General features: G+C 40.7%; 1 protein-coding gene across 1 annotated transcript in view; it reads right to left on the minus strand.

The window, feature by feature from the left end:
• GABRB3 (gamma-aminobutyric acid type A receptor subunit beta3) overlaps positions 1-25,089 on the minus strand; it is a 113,850-nt gene extending 88,761 nt beyond the window's left edge. The window contains exons 1-3 of the mRNA XM_062628601.1: positions 24,813-25,089; positions 24,568-24,659; positions 24,342-24,409 (exon numbers count right to left, since the gene is read on the minus strand). Of these exons, the coding sequence (XP_062484585.1) occupies positions 24,342-24,409; positions 24,568-24,659; positions 24,813-24,892 (240 nt within the window). The 5' untranslated portion in view covers positions 24,893-25,089. The remainder of the gene's footprint in view (positions 1-24,341; positions 24,410-24,567; positions 24,660-24,812) is intronic.
• Positions 25,090-26,837: the final 1,748 nt, after the last annotated feature.

The following is a 26,837-nucleotide window of genomic DNA, read 5'->3' on the forward strand; positions in this document are numbered from 1 at the left end:
CACTCTGCTTCACCTACAAACCCTCACACACAAAGCTTCCAAATGAAGGTGCACAGGAAAAGAGGATGAGGGGGACTACCTCACAAGGGCTGAAAGAACAAAAAACAAATACGGAAATTTCTGCTGAATGAAGTGAGATTGTGTTTTTTTTTTGTTTACTTGGACATGGCAAAAGATACTGACTGATCCTGTTTCTTCCTGAGCTGCTGGTATGCAGTTTAAAAATGGAGATTTCCACTACTTAACTGTAAGTCTCCTCCACAGCCCGATATATCCTACAGATCACCTCTCCTTCCCACTTTTTCTAAACCACCACCATATAAATTATTTTTATGGTATGTGTATATTATGTCTCCTGTAATGCCTCTGAACTGCTCTTACTCTTTTCAATACCTGCACACTACAAGCAGAGATTATCTCAGGATTAGGTGTTAATTTAGAGTTTATCAGGTGATCACAGAAACTATTGTTGTGATGTCACCTAAATCTTAAGTCAATTTGCTATCCCTTCATTGAGAAGTAAACAATTTATAATTAATTATTGGCAATTATTTTGACTTTCATATCTGATCTTCCTACAAAATGTTTATTATGGTTTTAAAATTAAAAATGTAAAACGATTACATGGAATAAAACAATATGGCAATTAGTACTCTATGTAAGAATGATGTTGCACTTGAACTAGCCATGTATGAGAACAATCAAAGGGAAAAATAACGCTTTACTCATATTTTACTATCTGAAAGCGTAAGGTCATTTGTCAAATTGTATTTTTAAATGGACCATGAATCTCGAAACTGTATCTGTTAAACTTTTCCACAAATAAATCCTTTTAAGAGCATTTCTTCCCCAATCACAACACCAAGTCAGAAAAGCGTATTTATCCACTTTTATTTGGAAACCACTTAACATCAGGAGTGTCTTTAACTCTGCTGGCCACAGTGTGAGTCACAGCGATGCTGAACCTATGCCTTAAAATATGGTTTCCAATTTGAACAACCCTGGCAAGGTTCTCCCCTTGTTCTCCATCCCTTCTACACTGCTCTGCCTTAATGCCACTATAAACAAAGTAGGAAGGACTCCTGCAAAAGCATGACTGGAATAGCCAGGATGCCATCATTTCCAAGGTGGTTTTCAACAGATGAACTGAAAGGAAACTTCCTGCTGCCAGATTACAAACTGGGGGCCTTCAGGCTGCACTCCTGCACTGGCTAAATGTGTTTCAACAGAGAAGAGAATACTGCCAACGCTGACCAACAGCATGCGTGATGTTTCTTGTATCTGTTCCTTCCCTTTGCAGTCGGCAGTCTGTCTTTGAGGCAAGTACAAGGGTCAGTGCTGTCAGCAAGAGGGAAAAGAGGTTAAAAGACCAGAGCTGCTACACCATCCCATAGCCTGTGGTGAGTGGCACTAGTACCCAGACCCATGTACAGTCCTCACAGAAGGCTCCAGGAGCATGGGAGCAGTCCTGCACTACCTCAACACTCACACCAGTGCAACCGGCTCCTCCCGCAATTTCTCAAATGTATTAACGGGGAGAGTTAAGTAATCTCCATTTGATTTAATCTAGTGCCTCTGGGGGGACAGTAAGTATTTCAAGCTCTATCTAATTTTGGATGGAAGCAGTAGATTTAGGATTGAAGCAAGAATAATTTATCTTTTTCCCCAACTCTATTTCTCTGCTTCTTCACAATACAGAAAATAGTAAAAATAGCATGAAAATTCTGTATTTTAAAATAGCTTCTATCCCCAAAAGGTTAAGCTGCATTTGCTCATACTTCCACTCAAGAATATGATAAAAACATTTAAGCCAAGATGAAGGATTCTAGTCAGAAATCATCCACACTTCTAACAGATGACAACAAAGGGATTAAGAATTTATTACTGGAGTCAAGGCAGGTTTTCTACGTTAAAGCAGAAAACTTAGAGCCTCCAGAGATATTCAGTATTTCTGTGGGAGTTGGAAGTCACTCACGTCTTATTTAGAGGGTTCTTCCTCCAGTGGCCACTCTGTTGTGCTATGGTATGCGCTATGTGTCACTGCAGTGAAAGTGCAATGAAATAAACTTCATTGACATGAGCATTAGAAATTTATTATGAGCTTTTCAAGCATGAAAGACCATTTAAAATAAATGTCAGAAGGGATACTGTTAGAATTGCTATTACTTTTATCAGGCTTTGCAGTAAAAACAATGGAGAGTATATCTTAGAGTTTTAACTGCAACTTGTTAATAAGTAAAAGTCTACAGCTGGTTTTCAAAACTTTAAAAATAATACTGAAATTGCATGAAAGAAAGTTGCGGGTTTTTTGGCAGGTTTTTTTTTTTAGTGCTACTTTTCTACATTTTGCTTGTAGTAATTCAATTTATTATTAAGAAATCCTCAACAACTCTTGGAAAACTAAATACACATGTAAGTAAACAACTTTTTTACATGATAATCTTGCCCAATTAAGTACTTGGAAGAAAAATTATCACAATGGGAATGGAAACAGGAGTTACTTTTACTAGCACTACTGATCTGAAAGAATACTCTTTAAAACAGTACTCTTTAATGCATAGGAACAACAGTGTTGAGTGAAACAATATAAGATTTAGTGTTCATTTATTTTACTTACTCCTCTTTAAGAACATAGAATTATTGATGATTTTACCTTTCTAAAATGTTAACTGGATTTTTAGAAGACTGAGTGCAACACAGGACTGTACCTTGGAGGCAAATACCTACCTTACAAGCAGGAGCAGTTCAGACACTACAAAAATGTGTATGAACTCTTCAAGCAGAAACACAATCTGAACAAAACCAAAATGTCATTTTGAAAAATTAAATAACAGGCCAGGACACATTTATGTAGAATTTTTAAAGTCTGTCATTTTTTATTTCTAAAATTATGAGATATCTTGAAGGAAAATAAAATGAAAACTCAGATGACTAATGTTCTATTAAGGGATCAACAAGTAATAAATAATTATGAGCTTGTCTGAAGTATTACATTTTACATATTACATTTTTACATTTATTCTTATCTAACATGCATCCAGTACTGGAGGTCTAATACATCAGTTAAGACAGTTAAAATTGTAAGAACTCATTTTTTATGCTAAAATATTTTTAGTAGCCACTACAGAGACATTTTTGAAATTGGGATCTTTGCCTCCCTGTTTTACTGTGAAATGATTTCAAAATCAACATGTTTCTAAAATATTGATTCTAAGATGTCTTGCAATCGTCATTCCGCTCACTGTAAACATTCTTTTCCCCATATATATAACTAATAAAGGTATTCCAGACACACAACATCTTAAAAACAAACAAAATCTAATTCCCAATTAATATAAAGTGCCACAGTATTACTGATTTCAGAAGTGAGGCATTGTGGATAGAGGCACGTGTGTTGGGCCATGGAATTATTTCAGATAAGAAATTAGTTTGTCGTCTGTATCTGGTGCACGACAGAGGAAGGGGGCCAGCATCTGAGACGTGTGTCATGTGTCAGCACCAAAAAGAGGAAAAAAACTTTCTGCAGCAGTTCATGAGGTTCTGGAATGAAGGCAGCTCAGTGCTTGCTACAAGCACCCTCGTTGGAAGACAGCACTGAAAATGGTTCAACTTCAAAGAAGCCTTTTAGTTTCAATTAGGATTTACTGTCCTCCTCACTATAATTCAATAATACACGTAGCCACATGATACTGAGGATATAAAATATACATATTTTAGACACATATATCACATAGTCTGTGATGGTTAAAGCATAAAAAAGTTTACTTAATCTATCACAGACAGAAATAGGCAAATTATGCATCAAACAGGAGATTCAGTCTCCATTTTTAGAGCAATTTCTAATGCTGACTTGCTCTTCCAGTAGTAATCACTCCAATGCAATGACATGGTCTTTACAAATGCCACATCAGTGTGTGCACCTGGAGCTATTTTCCTGAGCTTGGACTGTAGGCATGACAGCAGGATCTTAAGGAGTATGAAATTATCCCAGTATGGCCCCACTAATAAGTCTGTCCTGAGAGTCTAGGGCTTTCTGTGATTTTTGTGATACCTGGATAGGAATTAATAGCACAACCTAAGCATGCATCAGCTAAAGACTTTCACATTCCCAGAGTAGAAAATCACACGTAGTCAGGCTCCACTTCAGTTCATCCAGCTTACTGTGTGTTTAAGGATACACCATTACCCCGCTGGCTGCTACAACCACACTACACCTCCCACCTAGAACTCATCAGTCAAAAGATAGTAACATCCCTTCACATCTGTCCCTGTCCAGAGTGAGGACCAAATATTGACCTATATATTCATTCAGCTAACATAATACAGCAAATAATACTGTAAAATTAGCAGCCCTTTGTTGAGTGTAGGTAAGTTTACAAAACATCATAAAGGTGTGCCTGGTAGGGTACATTTATACCCAATCTTTTGAGGTTAGTGAGTCAGAACTGATTGTAGCTATAAATTCTAAGAGAAATATTTTAATAGGTATGTAAATATTTACTTCTCTGAAAGTATTTGATGCAACTGGATTCCACTGTGAAGGACTAACCTGTTCCACAGAAGCTTCTTTGGAAAAAAGGCTAACATAGAAACAAACAAATAAATAACCAAGTGTACCAATGTAATAAATTAATTTCAAGCAGAGATTTGTTAGAGCACGACATAGAATATAGTTACAAAGCAAAGGTGTGATCGTCACATTCTAAAACAGTAGTGCTAACCCGTGCTGTCTAAAATAGCAGTGAAAATAAGAACTTGAAAGCTCAGGCTTCAATGTACTTCTGCATTCCTGGAGTTAGCTCTGTTACTGCTCCTACATGGTAGGAAGTAAATAAAGGCTATTTTAAGTCTTTATTTTCCCACTTGTACTAGAAAGATTCAGCAGGCACAAAGATACCAGTTTTGTTACTCGCTCATTTGCACTTTGCTCAGCACCATGATGAGCAGATTCCAATAGCGCTGCAGTTGTTTACACATTGCTAAAAAGTAGTACGGAATCAAAATTATACTTCATCTGCCAGAATATATTGATTTTGACAAAATGTCATTTAGGAAAAACCTGTTTGAAGAAAATCAATGTTTGTTGCAATATTTCAGTAAATATTTCAGTATAGTTGCATGATAAATTAGCACTACATTGAAGAAAAAAAAAAAAAATCAGCATTATGATAAAAAGCATTTTGACTGCTCCCAAGAAATACTTTTTAAAATGTTCTATTGAAAATATTTAATATTAGGTTTTGCTGATTCTAGGCCAAAATAAACATGTAAAGAATAAAATTGCCATTAAATAGTCTGGTTCCCACACAGCTCAATTAATGGCTTACATCTGGGAGTAGCCCCAAGAGAAGACTGCGCATCTCAATAAGTCTACTTATTAAGCCTGGTGTACTCTCCTACACTCCAGATGACTTTTGGAAGGCTTCTACAGGGGTACTTCACATGCACTGCAAGAATAACAGCTCTGATTCCATGAAAATCACCGTGAGTCTGCCCATCTGATTGTGGCAAGAATCCACACTGGAGTCTGACAACCCACAGCTGTGGTTTAAGGAGGGGTGGAGAACATACAGGCACTTGTGACTCCTCTTGCACCACCTGGTCACTCCATCAAAATAGTCTTGGAAGACCTTGAAATAACCCACTAGAAAATAATTTGAGCAGTCTGCACCACCACAACAGACTGAGAAAACTATTGTGAGGATTAGCTTCTCCCTTTGCCCACTCTCCATTCTCCTCTTGTTTTTCAGCATACCTGATGCTGCAATGATTGACTTAATGGAAACCTGTATACCAGTTACAGGGTAGATAACAGCGAAGAAGATGCTGAGGTGAAGAATGTGAGAAAGTCCATACTGCACAATTAAGACTGTATCTCAGTGAAAGTTCTGTTTGTACAAGGAACCACAAATTATGCCTCATCTGAGACACCTGGGACCTCATCACCAACTCCTGAATAAGGGCTCTATACCTCAAGAATACTCTGAACACAGGAAAAATATCCTGTTCTCCACCTGTTTATGATGCAAGTAAAAAATATGCTGTCCCTTTAAAGAGATGCAATCCAATTTTCTGTCCTGGATTTCACAAGTACTTCGTTGTGAAGCTTTATCTTTTTGGAAAGGGAGGAGTTGCCAGTTCTTGAAAGAACTCTCAATTCTTATTCTGTATTCAAAAATACACATTTTAACACCTTTCAAAATGTATTACAGTTTCTTTTTTTAAAGTTCATTGAAGTAATCAGAAACTCTCATTTTGGGGATTACGCACTCCTATACCTTATACTGCAGAACTCAGTATTGTAGGCAAAAGGATCTTGAGGAAAAGCAATCTCAAGCATAAATTAATCCACAACTGACTATCCATAGACATTCAGATTTTCTCTTCTTGAATTCCCAATAGCGTAACTCAAGCATTACTTCAGAAAGATTTTTAAGGACTAGTGCAATTTAAAGCAAAAGAGGTGCTGCTCTGAGATACACAGACTAGAAAAGTACAGATATTTAGGGGAGAGTATGCAGTTTTCCCCCTTACAGTTGCAGGCAGACACACACTGCTTCATACTGTTTGTACATTGACGTTTTCTGGCATTCAGAGGAAACAGTGAAAGCAAGCAACTACCAGAAATCTGCGTGAGTGAAAGGAGTTAGATTTCACTGCAATGTCAGTGATTAACACTGGACAGCTCTGGGGATTTAATAAGCACAACTAACAATGATGATGATGTGCATTATAACAAAATGCTGCAGAAAGTATGACCTACAAGGAAAAACGCAGCCAAAACCTATATATATATATCCTTTATCTAGGAGCATATTAGCTAAATAAGTGCAATAATTTATTTTAATATCCTTTAGTTTAATGATTAAGAAACCAACTGCAACCATCTGCAATATTCCTGGATTGAAAATCATGGGGGCTGGGGAGATTTTTCCAGGGAAGTATCACTTTTTTGTGTTACTCATTAAACATCTGATATTGGACCAAGTCAGAGGTATACTGGGCTAGAAGACATTTGGTATGAGTTGATACAACAATTCTTACACCCCTTTACCACTGCTTCTTGTAAACAGCACAGATGAGAACAAAGATGAAGATATCACTTTACAACTAGTTGCTAATTAAGTGATGAATAAATAACACATCAGATGGAGATGTGCTTCAGTGTCCCAAAATGAAATGACAATTCATTCTAAAATTGGCAGTCAGTATGGCTTGAGCTATCTATATTAGCACTGTACTTCAAAATGGGAACATGCTTTTGAAGTGAATCTGCCAACTGTTCTCCCTTACTATACCTTGGTTCACACTGCAAAACTGTTTTGAGAGCATGTCGGCTTTACCCCTTTTGGTTGTGCCCAAACCAGAGGTGCTTTCTACAAGCACACCAAAGCTCGAACTATAAATTGTTATGCAACCCACCAAACCAAACCAGAAATACTTCTACAAAACAAACACCCAGGATTTGATATGGACATTGACCACCCAGCTGCATTCTGCAGGTCTGCACCTACTGGGTTGCACAGTACTAGCCTTCGTCACCAAAAACTGGACCACATCTCAGGAAAGCAGGGTCCGTCACTGGTCTGCTGAAGGATGTAGGACATGGTTCTTCTCTCATCTGTGGCCCCACACCTTTTAACTCCTGTTTAACTCCTTTAGAAGGAACTTTGAGACCTATCAATGAAAGCTATTTCCACAGTTATTTTAAATGCTTGGTTAACATGGCATTCTGGTAAGCAGTTCCCTTACAGACATACAGTATCGGACCTTGCTTTTGTAAACTATCCTCCACCCACATCTCGCTTGTCAGGCTTTTCAATAGAGAAGAAATACCTGTGGGCAGAATCAGACCCTCTGGACCCCATGAGCAGCTCAAAGGTCAGCCTGCAGAATACACAGATAAGTCTGATCAGCTCAGTGTGGAGAAGACATTTTTTAATGGTAATCTTACAGATTGCTGCTAGAAACAGAGATGTCAGCTGGCTTCATTCTCCACTGACATGTTTCCAAAATAGACAGTTTCCCACTTCTGTTAACATAGAGCCTGCAAAATAATCTATGTAGCACTTAAAGTTAAAAATTACCTGGTTTGATCAGTACACATCAAACAAATTTTTATCTGTCTTAACTTCATTGACATTTTCTCCCTCATCTCTCATGCACTGAACATCAAATATTTATTTAGAGTGCTACAACAAAAAGTGGAAGGGAAGTTTGCATCACAGAAAGGCTCTAACGGTGTCAAGGAGGAAAAGTGTAGGGTGATGGTGTCCACAGAGCTGGCCACCACACCCAAAAGGGACAACCTGCATCAGCTATGGGTCTGGGGCTTGTTGATCTCTAGTCATGCATTTCCTTCAGAAAAAAAAAAATTCTTTGGGAAAAGCTGAACAGCAAACACCACTGGAGCCTTTTGTCACAAAAAAACTGTGGGGAATTTTCACCAGCTCTGAATTCCTGCTGAGAATTCACCTTTGTTTAAAAGTTCAACAGGAATGGCTTAGTGAGGACGTTTAATAAGGTTCAATGCAGAACAGCCAGTACATCTGGTACAGAAAAAAAAAGCTGAATTTATTAGGCCTATAGGTAAATATATAAATTTCTCAGAGACTCCATGGCTATGTCTCTACTAGTGAATTAACTATGACTAGAATATTAAAAATACATCCTGGCACTGAGGCCATGTGGCAAGAACATCTCTAGTCTGTACTATGAGACTTTTTCACCCTCCAAAAAGGGGTGGCTGTATGCTAGCTGGGTATCAGAAGTGTCTTTGGCCTGTGCAGGCTTCTGAACAGTGCCTGGGAAGCCTCTGAGGAAGCGCCCGCTGGCAGGGTCCAAAGCCACCCCATGAAGCACACCAAGAATTTATTGGTAAGGTTGGCTGGACCTGCAGCACTCAGGAACACTTTCCAGAACTGTAGCAAAGTAGCCTATTGGCAGCAATGTCTGCGTGTACGTCCCTTCCTTTTTTGTGTAAGTCAAGAGAAGGAGCTGAAGGTCATGGTGGGACAGTATAAGAAACACAGGCACAGGCACACAAGCACACGAATGCAGGTCAAATTCAGTTTGGTTCCTTGGGATATTTCTTCATAGCCTGGCAGTAACTGTTGAACTGTCAAGTCTCTAATAATTTCTTTGGGATGTACACTAACTGTAAATGATGCTGAGCCTCTGCAGATTATTGAATAATGAATACAACTTTTTTTCTCCCTTTTGCCAGTGTCTAATGCTCTAGTTAGTTTGTTTATACCCATGAAGGCAAACCAAGAAAAAAATGGTGTTGGACCTTCTGGTAGATCCTATACACTGAGTTGAACAAACTTTTTTATTCAGATTTCTGCTATTTTTCACTGGGATTTTTTCTGGAAAAGAAAACGTTGCTCTGAAAATGTAGTGATCAGATCTTCATCAGATAGAGCTTACAGTCAGAGCAGCTGAAGGGTAAAATTGGAAGTTTTCTTAAATCACCATCTTGTTCCTCTGATCTCAAACTGGCCAGACGGAGCCAGCTCCCAGCATGAACAGCAGCAGATCAAGGACTATAGAAATGCAATGCTGGCCGAGTCATGTAAGTGTCAAACAGACCCTACTGCACACAGATTCTGTCCCCTGTTCATGCTGATAAGCTTCTCTCCATATCCCACCTAGACAGAAAAGGTGTATTAGCTCCAGGGAGGTATTTCTAACATTGTGCCCAAAGGGAATCCTCAGCTTCTTACTCTCCTGCACTGAGACAACAGCCAATAAAGTAGACTCTAGAAAAGTATCAGGTTATTTTCTAGACCTCTGGATTAAAAAAGCCTTTTCATACAGAAAACATACAGTACAACACTAGACTATGTATCAGCAGGAATCATGACCGACATTACAGTTGTTGGCCACTAAAGAGAACACTTAGTTAACAACAACAAAGATAAGCCCGAAAGTGATTAATGCACAAGTGCAAGGTTTACCAACACATCAGCATCTGAGAGCTCCAGCCAATGTTCTTGTAAAGCTAAAGAGTACGCAATACCATTTGCATCTGTATGAAGATGTTGAACTGAATACCAGCCACAGCTCGGCTGTGGGGTTTGCTGCTTTTAGAAACAAGGGGAGGGTAAAACAAGACCTGAAATTTGTACAAATCATGGGACGATCAACAGAATTAATGTCTGAAAAGAAGATTTTCAAAGAAATTAAGATTCAAAGTATTTTTGGAATTTAGTCTTGTAAATGCATGTAACTCTTCTGTTGCTTTTAACACACTCTCCAATACTCACAATGTATTCCTAGTTTTCCAGGGAATATACACAGGATGGAAGGCATGGCCACTTCTCTCCCTTCAAAGCACCTAAAAAATTAGGCTATGATAACTAGCTGTTTAAAAACCCTGGCCTTGGCATGAAGATCTTCATGTCTGTAGCTTTCGTGCCATCCTATGAAGATACAATGGGACAAGCTGACAGTCAGAATATTGGCATTAGCGCTGGAATTCCTTTGCTTTTGCCAGGCTGTGTGAAAGCTGACAGAGGATGGAATGAAACCTCTTCTCTTTGACACCACTGAAAATGCATCACTGCATGTAATAGCCAAATTTGACCCTGTGTTTCGGAAGGAAAGGGGAAGGGGAAGGGAAATGTGTTCCTCAGAAGCCTGATATGATGTAATTAGAATAATCTCCCCTCGAGTTTTTTCAGTCAATCAATAAGTGTCTTGGAGGAATACTGAATACATATTTTTGATCACACAGAGACTGAAGCGCCTTCTAAGTAACTGTGTCTTTACCAATGGTTTTTGTGAAAAATAGTAAACATGCTCTGTCCCTGCTGAGCAATGATAACCAAATAAAATCGAACTTTCACTTCACTACAATCTTACAGTAATCTAAAAATTGAACAATTCCCTTCTCCCCCCATCTTCCTTCCCTGTGCTCTCTAACTCCAGCAGAAACAGTCACAGTTTATAGTATGGCTCACTACAGGAAAAGCACAGGTTGAAGTGAACTGGAGGATTTTTTCTGCAAACGTCTTGTCCCTCAAGTCTTTTAAAATTTGACCTTTCTTATATTTATTTGTACAGCACAGAAGTCTGCTGTTCAAGTCAAAATAAACAAACAAATAAGACATAGCATAACAATATCGTTAAAAATAAGCATTTTCTGTTTTCAACAAATTAACATGCCTGTACTGACAGCCATGCCACACTAGTAGAAAACAACACACAGAAAAGGATTTGGAGCTGAGTGCTGAGCATAGGCAAGGGCGTCTTGAAGAATATGAGAAAGCCTAACTGGCAATGGGCTGGTTGTGCTGAAGAACTGATGAAAAATTATCATACTGCTGACAAAAAGATGACTGAAGAGTAACTGACAAGAAGATTCAGCAATAGACAACCGGGAGGAAAAAATGAAAATATACTAGCTGTCTCAGTAGAAACTAGGACAAAATCTGTTTGCAGTGAAAGATGACCACAATTCAATGACAGATTGAAAAGTAACCCTGACACTTTCATCCTTTGATTGCCTTCATCATCGTTACAACTACTCAGTTCCTCACACCCATTATTTCCATGTATCTGAAGATTTATCACTCATCTCTGAAAGGTAGTGTTTCATTTTGTGTCCTCTAGAAGCAATTAACTAAATCTATCTTCTGAATCTTCAACACTGTTACTGCATTATTGCTGTGTCTTAATCGAATTCCTCAGAAGTGATCTGCCATTAAGTACAGATTCATCGCAACATTTTATTTCAGGTTTGATTTGGTTTTATTATCATGAAGGAGATCACAATAACATATCAATGTGTAAGACACATATTGGATTCAACAATGCTACATATAGCAAGGTGCAGATGACATTTAATATAGCTCTGTAAATGCTACAATCAAACAATATACAGCATTGTAAAGAGCTTTAAAACTCATTTATTACCATGCTTCGCAACAGCAAGCATCAGCTACAGCCAAGCTCAGAAGGACTAGCTAATTTTGTGTCAGAAAATAGCAAGCTACATTTGTATTTAGCTTAATTCAGCAGCGTTTTCAGGGAGAGGGAGGCATCTGGTTTTCACGCAACAGTTTGTTGTTTGTTTGGGGTTTGTTGGTTTATTTTATAGACTAAGCACCTTAGGAAAAAGACTAGAAAGGTAACTATGAGAAAAATGCAGCCTCCTGCTTTGGGGAACAATAGATGTGAATAATCAAGAGTCCAGAGAGAAGACAAAGGAAAATTGAGACAGATTCCTACAGGAGCCTCATGAGATGTGGTCATTTTCTTCAGCTATTAAAAAAAAATCATTCAGGAACTTTTAGGGAAAAGTAGTAACAAATGATTATGACTTCTGTCATAACGACAGCTGTTCAGTGAGCACCAGCAGTCAAATTAATAGGTATACTTACATTTGAGTGGAGTAATTCTTTTTTCAGTTAAACCACTTTTCACATATAGAAACCTTTGTGCCAGCAGGTTACTAAATGACATTATTCATGTGTCTCTGTGGGTAAATTAGAGGAATATAAGGTAAGACTATAAATGAGATCCTTTTAGATGGGACTAATTAAAGAAAGGGGTAACACCATGAGTGTTAAGGTTACATTATTTCTTTAGGAAGGTAAGCAAAAGGAGTCTTCTTCAGAGGGTTTTTTTTTTAATGTAAAGATAAAAAAGTAGTTTACTGATGCAAACTTCTGGCTCTCCTTTCCAAATTACAGCATCAGCATCCAATTCAAAAGGCACCTGACACCACCTAAATGGGTATGCCGGGAAAGACGTACAGTATCAAACTTGATGCAGTACTTTACAGTCAGGTTAATAATACATGAGTATGCGACTAAAGTGGGTCTACTGGAAAGATAAGCTGATCAACTTTCTTAAATGCATTTTCTAATTCACTGCCCATCTTTTTTTCCTCTTTTTTTTTTTTCCTGCCCATTTAAGGGGGAGGGTTTAGAAGAAGAATTGTAGACAGATAATCAACATTTTAAATATAGCTAATCTATTCCCAAGCTAACTCAACTCAAAATAATTGAAGAAATGCCAAAGGAGACACCATAGTTTTTATTAAAAGGAAATAAAATATTTCTCTTAATTACTCAATTCTCATTCATCACACAAACACACAGGTACTACTAACTACTTCTCTTTATGTTCCCTAAGTCCTCACTGCCCAAGGACAACTTGCTTTCTCTGTCACATGAAGTGAAGGTGAAGTCCAATCCACCTCATCTAGGCAATTAACTTCCACCTACGTTCTAGGTACCTAACAAAGGCTGCTTAGAGGACTGGCACTTTCTTTAGTTTATTTTCATGAAGATAAGAACTCCGGAAGTCCTCCACAGAACAACTATTATCTACCTAAAATGTCACGAACAACATCTGCATCTCAATTTAAGTGCATGTTAACTGCCCAGTGTAGCTGGCTCAGATGCCACCTCAAGTTCCTTCTTCTCTTCCTCAGTAGCCGTTGCTGAACTGCCAGAGCTTTCTGCTCTGCTTAACACGCAGCTTCCAAACTTTGGGGGAAGTCACTGTCAATGGCTATGAAGCCAAGCAAGACCAAGAGAGAGAGCTCATCCCTGAAAAACAAGTTTGCAACAGCAGTTTTGCCGACATGCAGAGAATATTTGTCCACCTATTTTCTCTAGAGAAACAAAGAGCTCTCAGAGCAGGGCAGAGTCAAGAGGACAGGCAGGTAGTATTCATTTCATCTACTGCCAGGAGCAAAACAGACAGGCATTTCACCCATGCCATGCTCCCTGTACAGAGAATGGAAAGAAACAAGCCCTCTATGAGTTATCTTCTAATATAGGTACTGCCATTCAGATAGGATGCATCCCCTCTGGAGAGTCACAGCTCTCCCCTTAGAAAAGGTGATGACATAACTTCACTTGGATGCAGGAAGTTGAACTTTCTGGATATACCTAGCTTAGCAAATAAAGTGAGACAGGTAGCTTTCTGGTCCAAAGGACAAGCGGTAGGACATGGTGTGTCATGGCACAGCTTGCTTCTACCTACATTAACTCATTTCACAGGAAAAGTAGCTGCATTCTAGCTGCCTACTGGGAATGGATGCAGCATGTGCTAACCTCCAGAGTACCCAAGCATCACCTAGGAAAATGCTGAGCCGAACCCATGCTAATGATTAACATACAACTGGTGCATGCCTGAGCTCATGTGCCATGCTCTAAGCACAGAAGTCTTGACATTCTACAGATCATCAGGAGCATCACAATCCATAAATCTAGCAGATGCATAGCTTATGGGTCCTTTAGAAAAGAAAATTGAGGGTCATATCTAATTTCCAAGTCCTATATGAAGTTCCAGTCATTCCATCCCAAAACATTGGGAGAAGTTTTTGTCATCCAAATAGAAAGCCTATTTTACATGACTGGAAAATGCTTGGAAAGGCCAAGTATTGGTATCTGAACAGCCTAGGAGGTCAGAAGCTAAAACAAATCATTGCTGGTGCAGAGAAATGTCATTGTGTTATATTACAAAAAAAAGTCTAAGTTCACCTTTTGGATCTTTAATGAATAACAAGGCTTAACTGCATTACTCAGTAATCCCATCTTGACTTGGTGTATTTTAGAATTCAGAATTCAAATGCATGTTTGTACTGTCTATTATTTTCAACTTCAAAATTTCTGTGCATATTAAGAGGCGCAGTGGCATCAGAAACCACCAAGAAAAATAGCTATATGCTTACAAAATAACTTCAGATTAAGTCAAAAAATGGTTTCCACTAGTTCACATTTTAGCATTCTAAGTCTGGAAGATTCAATTTCTGACTCTTTCAACCTATTTTCCCACTGAAAAATGTGAGAGGGGCTCAGCTTCCCCACATAGCCAAGCTCAGCTGCTACAAGGGGAAGCTCTCAGCTCTGATTCTGTACCAGCTCAGTCCCAAAGACCTGCCCAGTGAAGCTCATGTGGTCTGTGAATTGGATTACAACTCAACATTTGACATTATAACTAAGCAATGAGCTCAATTGCCAGGCCTATTATGGGCAAGTAACCACCTGAATGGGATATGTTAAAATATCCCTTGTGGTGAGGAAATAACTATGTGTGACTCAAGGGAATGAAGCTGCTCCTTTCAAGTAACTCTAGGGTTAAGAGACAAGCAGAGTGTAATAGTGGGGCTATCTTACATCTCAGTTAAAAGAACAAGGGATGTCCTATTTCTAATCACATGGATTTGAGCTTGCTTTTAAAGGTTATCTTCTCTGTCCTACATGTGTTTCGAATCAGGACTCACACAAAGCCTACCTGAAAAACCTTCCATAATTGAAACCACATACAAAATTTTGCATGCATTAACCTACTGGGTAACATTACTTACTGCTGCTAAAGATCAACTGTGTATCAGTTCAGGACACTCTTCTATTTACCTGTGAAAAGGCAGGTTAAGGAGGAACAATACATGGAATTCATCCCAGCAGGTTAAGGACGAACAATATGTGGAATTCATTCATCCCAACATTAACTAAAAACTGCTCATTTATCCTAGGTCAGCCAACTCTTTGCATTCTCTTCTCAATCCCCTTACCTTGTTAGCACTTCTAGATGAGCATTTCTGGAGGGCCAGTCATCCTTACTATCTTAAATACCTGCCTTACAACAAAAATATCCGTCTTATAGAAGCACTTCTCTCTTTTAAGGGGAGACGATTACCAGCGCTGGCTGGATGCTGGTCATACGCTGGATAACCTATTTAAAGCTTGCAAAACAAGTCATAATCAAGGACCTAACTCCCACTGATACAAAATCCTGTACGGAGCTCTGTAATGACATAACTTTACAGCTTCCAGAAGCTGTACTAACTGCACCAGAAGTACCTCTTGCATCTCTGCGGAGTGCTGTATTGTGCCATGGAGACATACCCATGAACTAATGAAAATTCAACATTCATATTAGTATAAAGAAAAAAAGTCATTAAGTGCTATTGAACTGCCAATTATCCAGCGTAACTGCAGACCTCCCAGCACAGCTGTTTTACCTTCCCTCTCTGCTGTATGCAATATTACATTCATATTGCAGGTTACATTATCACAGCAACCTGTAACTGCTTCCTAACTGCTGAGAGAACAAATTATTTTGCCAAAATTATCGGCTCGAATCCGTAATAGTGAATAATGAATTAGACATGCCTAGACTTGGGGATTTTTTCCTTGCAATATCTGTAGTTATGAGGAGCTGTGAAATTCAATTACAAATACTAAATGAACTCTCCTTTTGAAATGATTCTTCTCTCAGCTATTTTTTATGACTCCGTGTCATAGGGGAGAAAAAAAGAAAGTTTGTCCTGGATAAGCTGAAACCCCTAACGGTAGCTAAATATTACTCAACCTCTCCCACTGAAAGTTTTTATTACCCTTCAGTATTAATGGATTGCACTTGATCCTTCCCAAGTTTAAATACTTTATATAATCACATCTCTATTAAAATGAAAATTGTGGGGAAGAGTGTATCATTACTAAATGATCCCAATGCTCCGGTGGCACATGATCAAAGAGTCTTGAGATACAGGAAGTCTGAAGTCACAAATCATGGGAGGCTTCAAGAGTACACTAGAGAGCTATTAACGCATGTTTATTTCATTCTTCCCTACCAGCCAGTATGAGAGTCAGGACACTTGGCTGGGTGGACCTGTGTCTGTAGGTTGCTTCTGTGAAACATGAGATTGTCTGCCATGGCTTTATCATATTGCTGAGCTTTCTGTATGATTAAAGACATAAAATTACCTGAATAAGCACTCAGTGCACGGATAGAAACCTTCATATAAATATAACTCTTTGCTTCCTCTCCTCTTCAAAGTAATGGGAAAAACTGCTAGGCATGGAGTAGGTATAAATCCATAAAGCTTCTGTAAATCTTCCACTCCTGTATAACTTAAATTACTGTACTTCTTCATTATGTGGGCACAGTGAAAGGTTGCTAACAAAAGTAAAAATTTCCTTACGCACAGAAGTTACATGCACAGAAGTTACATGCACAGAAGTCCTGACCTTGTACTTTACAACTCTTGTATATTTGAAAGGACATACATGCAATGCCTGTTGCAATCAGTGCAGGGATAGCAAGAACATGATGAAGATAGATACATAATGTTGGCAACTTATGACATCTCACATGGTATGGACTATCCTTGTTACACTAGCATATATTATAAATAATCTACAGGAAACTCCTCATCTTCTGCAGCATCAGCATGAGACCAGCAGTGATACCTGAAACCACACCAAGACACACTTGCGTATACAACTCAGAGGAGGACTGACAAAAACAGTGATTAAATCAGAGCACAGATTCACAGAAATACAGTGCTGGAAAAGCTCCCAAAGTACCACCTAGCCCAGCTTCTCCAGAAACAAGAGCAACAGCATTGGAAGAGGTATTTTTCTGGTCTCTTCGTGAAAATCTGCAACAAAGGAGATGCTATAACACTAGCTAGCTGAAAACTAATCTGAAATCAACTAATTAATTCCTTCAGGTCTTACTTCAACTGGTTCTAAAGAGCAGCTGATCATCATTCTCTCACCACCAGCTTCCCACATATTGGGAAATTTATGTCCTTTCTCCATCACATTTTTCAGTGCTAAACAAAACCATTTACTTCAACATCACCACATACGCCCCATTTTCTAATTATTTTAATTAGAAACATTTGTTTCCCTTCCTTAAACCTCCTGTTCACTTCCATCTCCCTGAAAGCCAGCACGAAAACACAGGACACAGCATTCCTCCACAGCCGTCACTAATGGCGGACAGAGAAACCCCTGTGTCTTGTGAATGACACTTCTATTTATGTACTCAGGAGTAAGCTGCACCTTTTTTCAATTGTATTGCACCTGTGACCTGGATTAACTTGGATTGCTTTAGACTCTGGCCCAGTAAAACCTCTGTATTCTTTTTTTCTGCACTGTTGCTTAGGCGATTCTGTACCATTATAAATAGTGGATTCTACCTTCCTTACAAAATGTAGCACTTTGTGGCTGCCCCTTCTTAGGGCCATTCCTCTAATTTGTAAACAAAATTTTGAATTCCCTTTTTGTCCCCTGAAATATATGCAGTTATTCTAGATTTATGTCAGCACAGATTGTATCTATTTCATCATCCAAGACCAGACAATCCAACACTGGCAGCTGGAGTTGGCTTTTTAAAAGCCTACTGCCACCTCCCAGCAACATTAACTACCTCTTTGTCTCTACATAAGCAGGTATTTCTTCCCCTTCACAACAGCTGCTTTCCTCTGCAGATAAGCAGAAGCCTGTCATCAATTCCTCTGGTCAAACAGGAGCCATTCTTCTATCATGCTGTCTGCTACTAGCACTTCTCTCACTCTGTCAATGGGAACTATGAAACATGACAGGAGTGGAGAGACAGAGTGAGGCAGGCTGGGGGAGTTCATGGGTCCTGTCCCTAGGAAGAAAAATTAATGGGGCTGAGACAGAGGATTAGAAGGAAGGATGCTTTGGTTGCCATCTGGCAACTAGAGAGAAGGTAACCTGCTAAGATACAAGATAAACTGTCCTCCAGGAGCAGTAACCGTTGCTGCCATCTCTTAGTGGATGGATGCTGGTCATCACCAGCACAGTGATAGCATGCTTTGCGGGGCCTCAGGAGATGGATGCTTCCCCACTTGGGCAGTATTTATTTCTTCTTCTTCCCTTTTTTCCTTATATTATCTATCAAACGTATACATAAATATATATATACACATGAAATTATTTACATGGTCTCTCTGCACTATTTAGCATGATCTACTATTCTCCCTATGTACATCAAATTATAAAACATATAAAAGCAAAAAATCAGCAATCTATTCTATTTGTGATCAAGCAGTGCACACATGAATCTTCTAGATAGAAAACTTGTGCTTGCAATAAAAATGATTATGTAATCACTCTATTAGTACAACTCATTTAATTTCTCCATCTGAATCTTCAAAGCAAAGTATGTCACAAAGCAGTTATTTCCTGCGTGAGGTAACTTTGAGATTCTGTTACTTTGAGATTCTGTTTGCCAATTATTTAGAAAGTAGCTGTTTATGACAGGAAATATAAGCTACATTTATGATAGGAAACATAGGTTACATTTCTCTGTGTCTTGCTACACCTACTCAAAGACTAACCAAGATACTTTGACTCTCTTCATAGCCATTCAGGAATGATGGACACCTCCTAGAAAGATGAATCCTTCCATCTTAAAAAGAAAACAAAATCAAAAACAGAAACAAACAAACAAACAAACAAACAAACAAAAACACCAAAACACAAAGCACCAAAAAGTCTACATGATGTCTAAGATACTAGTGCCTGCCTGCTTCTGATTCCAGAGGGAGCCTGGAGAATGAGCTTTAGCCAGAAACCTAGAGAACAATTCACTTACCCACTTACCCAAGTAAGGGTGTCTGCTGCCATTCTGGATGTCCTGGATTATGCAAGACCCCTGCATATGGCTGATAGGTACAGCACAGTATCTATGGGAGTACCCTACCCTTCTGAAGAGGCAGCTTGAGTTCAAACAGGATACCCTGAGGCACCTAAAATATCTAAGAAGCACTATTAAAGTGTCTTCTTTAAGATAAATAGCTCTCAGGGCTCCACCACTTGTACTCACAAGAGTAAGAGTCAGTTGTTTAAACTTCAGGAGTTGATGTCATGTATAACACATGCACAGAGAACACAGATATGGCAGAGGACTTCAAAGAGATCTGTGACAACCTGAACTGGAAATTGTAGGACACATACAACACCATGAAACAAAAATGACAGTAGACACCTTTGCCTAAGACACCACATTTTGTTCTAGATCTCCGTTAACTATGGCTTTAGAATTTAGCAATCCAGCTCTCATTTGGTCATCTAATTGCATACATCTCAATTTACATAAATTGAATCCCACCCCATTTTTTGCATACCTAAAGTGAGATGTGAGAAGGTTCTGCACCTTCAGTACTTCAAGTAAAGTATGAATTAATTCACCTAAGAGTAATTATCTATGCATTGCTACCTAAGGAATAGTAGATGATATTTGCTCACAGTGAGTAAGAACTTCTGTTGACCTTAGAGCAGCAAATAAAACAGTTTGTCAGATGGATGTCAAAATTACTTTGAAAATCAGCAGGGACACAATGAAGTCCATACGCATACTTGCAGTTTTATAATGGAACATATGTAAAAATAAAAAATTACAGTGTTAGCATAGAACAGATTACATCTTTTTCAGAAACAACAACTCGTAAGTTTTACGGTCTGACTATATGTCAACCTCATTTTCTGCTTACAGTATTCTCAAAACAGCAGGATGACCATATAGCCAATGATGCCTCCTGAGTTTTGCTGGTTATATTGATATTAGAGGCTGAAAAACCCTGGATGAGCAGCTCTGAAGTCCCCTCTATACTCAAAGAGAATGTAGTCAGCACTCCAGAGAGCAGTAGCACAAGTTTGCTGTCTTTCAGGAGACCATACTATTCTGTGCAAAACATTATATCTAAGGAGAAAGGTTCATATTTGAACTGATCTCCTTGTTTTTTTCTATCCACTTTATAGCATTATCTTCTATAAACTATAAAACATATCCTAAAATGACTGCAAAATGAAAGCACAGCACCTTAGTCTTACAGCTATAACAATGAGTTTAAAGAGGAGGTTACGTGGAGATTCAGTGCATTGATTATTTAACTTCCTAAGGATAAAAAGCTACAGGATTATTTGGGTTCTTCAAAATTATATGTGTGGAACTAACACATTTGATTCACAGAGCAAATGTTGAACAAGAATCAGATTATTAAAAAAAAAATAAATCACAAATTGTGGATATTGTCTGATCAGAAATAGGTTGACAGACTAGTAAAAAGCACAAGAACTATTTCTTTTTCAATTCACATTGTCTAAGCAAAACATGCCTCTAAAACACAGAAAGTGCAGAACACAGTCAACCCAAATCACGTAAAATGATAAATTATAACGCTAAATTATTGAAATCTGACAACAGTAATCTTTCATACTCGTTATTTATAAGATGACCAACAGTAGTTTCTCAGTATTATGTCTGCCATTATTGATTACTATTTTGTTTGGAGATGCACGTTATAGCAGTTTTAAATGCAATTATCGGAAGCATGCACAAAAATAGGTAGGTACTTAAGTACTAAATTACAGATATGATTTGTGAAATAAGCAAATAATAACGGGAAAGCATGCACAGGGAAATAAAGCACATGCGGTGATACACATATATATATCTCAATATATATTTGTACAGGACATTAACAGACTGCAGACCTTCCTTGAACAATGCACTACTTAGATGCAACTTCATTAATTAATTCTTGCTACCATAACTCAAAGTATAACTATCAAAGCATAGCATTTTTACTTAATAAATGTTTAGTATTTTCAGTATGATGTAAACAGTAGAGTAACATTTTCAATGATGATAATCAATATTTTCAAGAGGTTATGTGATCAAATAGAAACCGCTTACTTAAAACTTTTCAATAAAACAATTACATGCTGTGCAGTCCTGATACTTGCATCAGTCCTCCTGATCCAGCTTAGCATTTCATCATCAAAAGCAAAGAAAAATGTTAACTGTTCCATGTAATCTGAGGAAGCAGCACCTTACTATTCAATAAGTTTATTCTGAAAAATAGCTACAGGTAGCCTTGATGTAAGACGGCCAAAAGATTTTTAATAATTTTTAACAGAAATACTAAAGATACACAAATTTTTTAAGTGCTGGAAAGCCAGAGTAACTAGTAACTGAAGATTCATAGAGGAATACATTATATGCGAGCCTACAGTTTGATTAAGAATAGAAAAGAATATGATACAAGCCATAATTCTTGTTACAAAGAATTGCCATCATATCACTGAAAGCTACATTACAGGCTGCCTAGAAGGCAGTATAATAAAACTTGCTGTAATAACTTTTTATATATATTCATAACATTGAAGAATGTTAATTCTCTGGTTATTTTCTTTTTAATATAGAGATGAATTTTAACAAGCTAATTTATAAAGGTTACACAAATGTCTAGTTTTAAATCAAAGAAATTAATGTCCATACTACTACAGTTCATCTTTTGCAAAAAGAATATGCCAAAGATTAAAAGTTTTGTTAGTAACCAGCATTAAGTTCAACAGCTATGCCTTAGGTCTTCAAACTGTGACCTTTCTTCCCCCCTCCACATTACTATCATTACTATCACTATATTACTATTACTTCAGTAATCTTGAAAAGCTCCTTCTGATCATTCTCATTCACTGTTTCTTGGTATTTACTCAAGAATCGGCAGATCAGTAGGAAATTACCTAAAATAAGTGGAAGTAATCAACTTGAGCGGTACTTGTGCTTAGTCAAAGATTACTTCTTTCACAGGGAGAAGATGCAAGTTCAGCTGAAACTCCAGTTGTAGTAAGGTGTTCCACATTCAGAAGCTCTTTCTACTCTTTTTTTCTTGAAGCAAATTAATCCATGTTTTGCAACAGTACTTCAACATCTCCCTTCAGAAACACATATTTGTTTCTGTTGCAAGATCTATATTGATATTTTTCAGACTTTGCACTGCCCCATGAGAAGGCATGGGAAAACCCACTTCTTTACAGCTCTGCCAACTGACAGAAAAGAGCAGACACTTACTTGTGGGGCTGCTAGAAAATTCAGCAATTGGTACACTGTCTCACTGTCCAGGGGAAAGGGATGGCACCCATCCTCTTGAAGAGTTCCTGTATAATTCAAGATCTAATTACCCAATCCAGCAACATCACAAGTAGTGTAATTACTTACTTTTCCTTATAGCCCTGCTACAGTGGACTGGGCAAGCTGTTATTTAAAACTAACAGGCTTTCCCACAGCTGGAGGAGGGAAAATAAAAAGGCCACAAAATGCAGGATACATCCCCTCATTTATTTTTTTTTTCTGGCCTCAGTCTGCCTTTCTCTGATTTTATTGCATTTCACATACACAAAGTGTTATATATTAATTTAATGTGCATTGCAGTGCTTCCCTAAGCCTGGAGCTTAGCCAAAGGTGGGGAAGGTGGCAATGGGGATACTGGAGTCAGGCTTTTTAATTACCCTTCAAAGACTCGGCTTCCATCCTTCTGAGAAGCAATCCTACAGATACAGAAAAGCCTGTGGAATAGACAAGGTTTCCCTACAGCTGCCTGAATCTGCAGGAAGCCTAAAATAAACTCTTATAATTAAGAACTGTCTTGTATATCCCTCCTGAATGAGTAAAGAGGCAGAGTGGCACTTTTAACTGCAAGCAGGTAACAGGTGTCTCTGTTAAAACCACTTCTTAAAAGATTGGAAGTAGAACAGAAGTTTCTATCTGAGAATTTTGGGTATAGTGGGAAACAGAAGGGGCAGGATTAATGAAGATACACGGATCATGCATAAAGCCAAGCTATGCCAGCTTGTAACACTTCAACACTGCACTGAAGGAGGGGTAGTGCGGTGTTAGTGTCATATTTATTGAAAGAGAGCTCAGCTTTCAAACGTGCAGATTATTACTCTTAATGCCATGAATGTAACTACACCACTGCAGAGTAGGCTGGTCTTTTTACCTCAGGTTTGCAAAACTAAGAATAGAACGAGGAATCTGAGATACAGAGGGAAGGAGTAATTTGCTCAGGAACATGAAAAATCCACATCAGATTCAGGACTAGAACAAGAAACCTCAATTCTATCTGTTCACCTCAAATCACCGAACTATACAGACGGGGGGACCGAAATGCAGAAACACTAACACCCTTCTCCTCAGCGAACCTGGCAGCCCCGCACAGCATCACTCCGCGAAGCAAAATTACAATTCCTCCGAGGTCCACAGGCAATCGCGCCTGCCGTAGACAATAATTAATACGCTCACACATGTCAGAGTTTATCCACAGACAAGCTGGCTTGGTGGGCTTTTTTCCCCCGGAGCAGCTCAAGGAGCGGAATGATGCGGGCAGCACTGATGCCGCCGCCCGGGAACCCTGCGACCGCCTCCGCCAGCCCGCTCCGCTCCGCGTCCCGCCGGCTGCGAAACCGCGGCAGCTGCCGGGGGCCTGGCGGAGCCCCAGCAAGCTCCGGGAGGAAGACCGGGAAGAGGAAGAAGAGGGGGGTGTCAGGCGGTCCGGCATCCCCAGGCTCGGCCGGACCAACCGCGCACAGCCGCGGCGACGAGAGGGGGAAAGGGAAGGGGCGTCTCCGGGGAAATAAAGTTTTCAAGCAGAGGACAGCGTCCGCCGCACGGCGCAGCCCGGCCGCAGCCAGCCCAGGCGGCACCGACTTCGGGTGGAGGGAGGGACGAGGAACGGGCGGTAGCCCCGGCGCCGGCCGGGGCCTCCCGCTACTCACCATGTTGACTTCGGAAACCATGTCGATGCTGGCAATGTCTATGTTCATCCCCACGCAGACGGGCGGACCTGCGGGAAGATGACACTGTTACCCACCGCTGCTCCGTGACCTGGAGGCGAGAGGGGCCGCGGGAGCTGGGGCCGCCGTGCGGGAGTGGCGGCAGACCGGGGGAGAGCAGGGAGGATGGGGGGTGCTCCGGGCGGTTAGCCCGGACAGGGCGACTCACCTCCGAAATCCGGCCGGAGGCGGATGTCGTAGCCCTTCAACAATTTATCCACAGTTTCTTTCACGAAGGACATGTTGCCGGGATCGTTCACACTGTGGGGGCGAGAGAGACGGGGGGTGTCGAGCGGGGGAAGCAGAGGACGGGGCGCGCGGGGTCGGTGGCGATGGTAGGCGCTTGAGGGGGGAGCATCAGCTTGCTCTCCTGCCGAAACGCACCCCGCGCCGCCGGGGAATGCTGGCTCCTACCTCTGGGCGCAGCAGACTACGGCCACCAGGACGGGAGCGGAGAAGATCCCGAAGATCCTGCCTCCTCCAAAGCCCCACATCCCTCCGCTCCGCGGTCCCTCCGAGCAGCAGCAGCAGCCGCCGCGATCCGGCTGCCCCGGCTGCCACTGAGGAAGAGGCGGAGGCGACAGTTCCCGTTCTACCCTCACTTGGCCGTTCCCCCCCCCCCCCCCCCCAAATAAAAATCCCCCCACCCCCTGTCCCAACACCACTGCTGGGCCCGCGGGAATAGCCCGCGCACCCGGACGCCGCCGAGCCCCGGAGGAAGCCGCCCTCCGCCGGAGCCCGGCCGCCTGCCTCCCCTCCGCCCGCTGTCCCCGTACGCCGCCGCCCGCCCAGCTGCCTTCCCGCCAGCCGGGAGGGGAAGGGAGGGGAGGGGAGAGAAGATAAGGGGAGGAGAGCGAGGGAGGGAGGGCGCCGCCACCGTCCCTCCGGGCGGACACCCCGAGGACGGGCGCGGTGGGCAGCGGGGCTTGTCGGGACCGGGCCGGCAGTAGCGGGCGGTGGCACCCCCGGCACCGCCTCGGGGCACGTCCGCCCCGCCGGCCACGGCACCGGCCCCGAGGCACCTGCCCTCAGGTACTCCCTCGCAGCCCCCTCCCCGCAGCCGGCTCCTTTTCTTCGGGAGGGTGAGGGGGTCCCCGCGGTGGGACCCCACTGGAGCCGGGCCGCCGTCTCCTGCCCCTCTGCTTGCGCCGTGCGGGGTCCCTGCGCCCACCTGCCCCAGGAAGCAGGGTCTAGGGGGGGGCCGCTGGGGCAAGAGAGGGAGACGGGCTGGGAGCCCTAGACCGGATCGCAAAGGGCCAGGGAGCGTCCGCGCCACGGCTGGCAGTCGGGTGTGCGTTCAGCGCTGTGCCCGAGCCTCTCTTCAACAGTGCCTGTGAGGATGCCATCAACACAGACCTAGATGATTGTGTTTTGCCAGGCAAAACCTCCACTGTCTTTAAAGCATGCCTATCGAGGCTTGTTATGCAGGGCAGTGATGAAGGGAAGCTGCACTGATGCCAAAGGGCCCCACGGTGGAAGCTGTTGGCTCCTTGATGTGTCGCCTGTGAGCTTCTGGGTGCTCTTTGTGTAAAACATTGGTCAGGGTGGAGACAGCACAGTGGCTATTATTGTGAACTTCCTTCCAGGTTAATTAGTCCTTTCAGCAGGACTAATTGGCGTGGAAACAGAAGCACGCTGACTTGGCTATATTGCCTTTGGTTCCAGAGCCAGTACCTTCTCAATGCCAGACCTCTTCAGTACGCTCTACCAACGGTATAAACGTTAGCCAGCTCCTGATTGTGGTTGCAATCGCTGGCCACTGGTCCATGACTGAGCACAACATTTCACTAGCCGAGGGATAAAAGCAATGTCTTTTTTTTTTTCTCTCACTTCTCTTGCCGCCTCTTTTGCCTTCTAACAACCCTCTTCCCTTAGAAAAACTGCTAGGAAAAGGATGGACAGTTGAGTAACACTGTGGTGCTGTGTACAGGGGGGGGAAGGGGGGAAAAGGCTTTTTGCCTCTCAGCAAACTCTTGAAAAGACAATTGCAATCCATGGCATACATCCTGATCTTCTTGCTGTTACAGTTAACAATAAAACTCCAAGTAAAAGAAGGAGCAGGCTCAGTTATAAAAATAATATAATCCCCTAATATTTAATTAAAACCCTAATATAAAAATAGGCAATGACAAAAATATAGAGAAACAGTGTTGCCAAATCTTGTGATTTCATTTTAAGTCTTGCGATATTTGGATTTTTTTAATAGTGCCATAATTACTATGATTATAAAGTAAGTAAAAATATCAGCTTTCTTTTAAAAAGTAATAAAGCTTATGATGAAAGCTTGAGACTTGTGACATGAAGCATACACGACTCAAGTGATCAAAACCAAGAAGTTAAACTATATATATAGTTATTTTATATATATATATATGTTATTTTAGGGTCTTTGATCATTATAATTTTTTTTAATGCTATGGATGGACACTATTGAAGACT

This window comes from Pezoporus occidentalis, unplaced genomic scaffold, assembly GCF_034315485.1.
Source record: "Pezoporus occidentalis ecotype Australia unplaced genomic scaffold, CSIRO_AGI_Poc_V1 ctg32, whole genome shotgun sequence".
NCBI classification, from domain to species: Eukaryota; Metazoa; Chordata; class Aves; order Psittaciformes; family Psittacidae; genus Pezoporus; species Pezoporus occidentalis.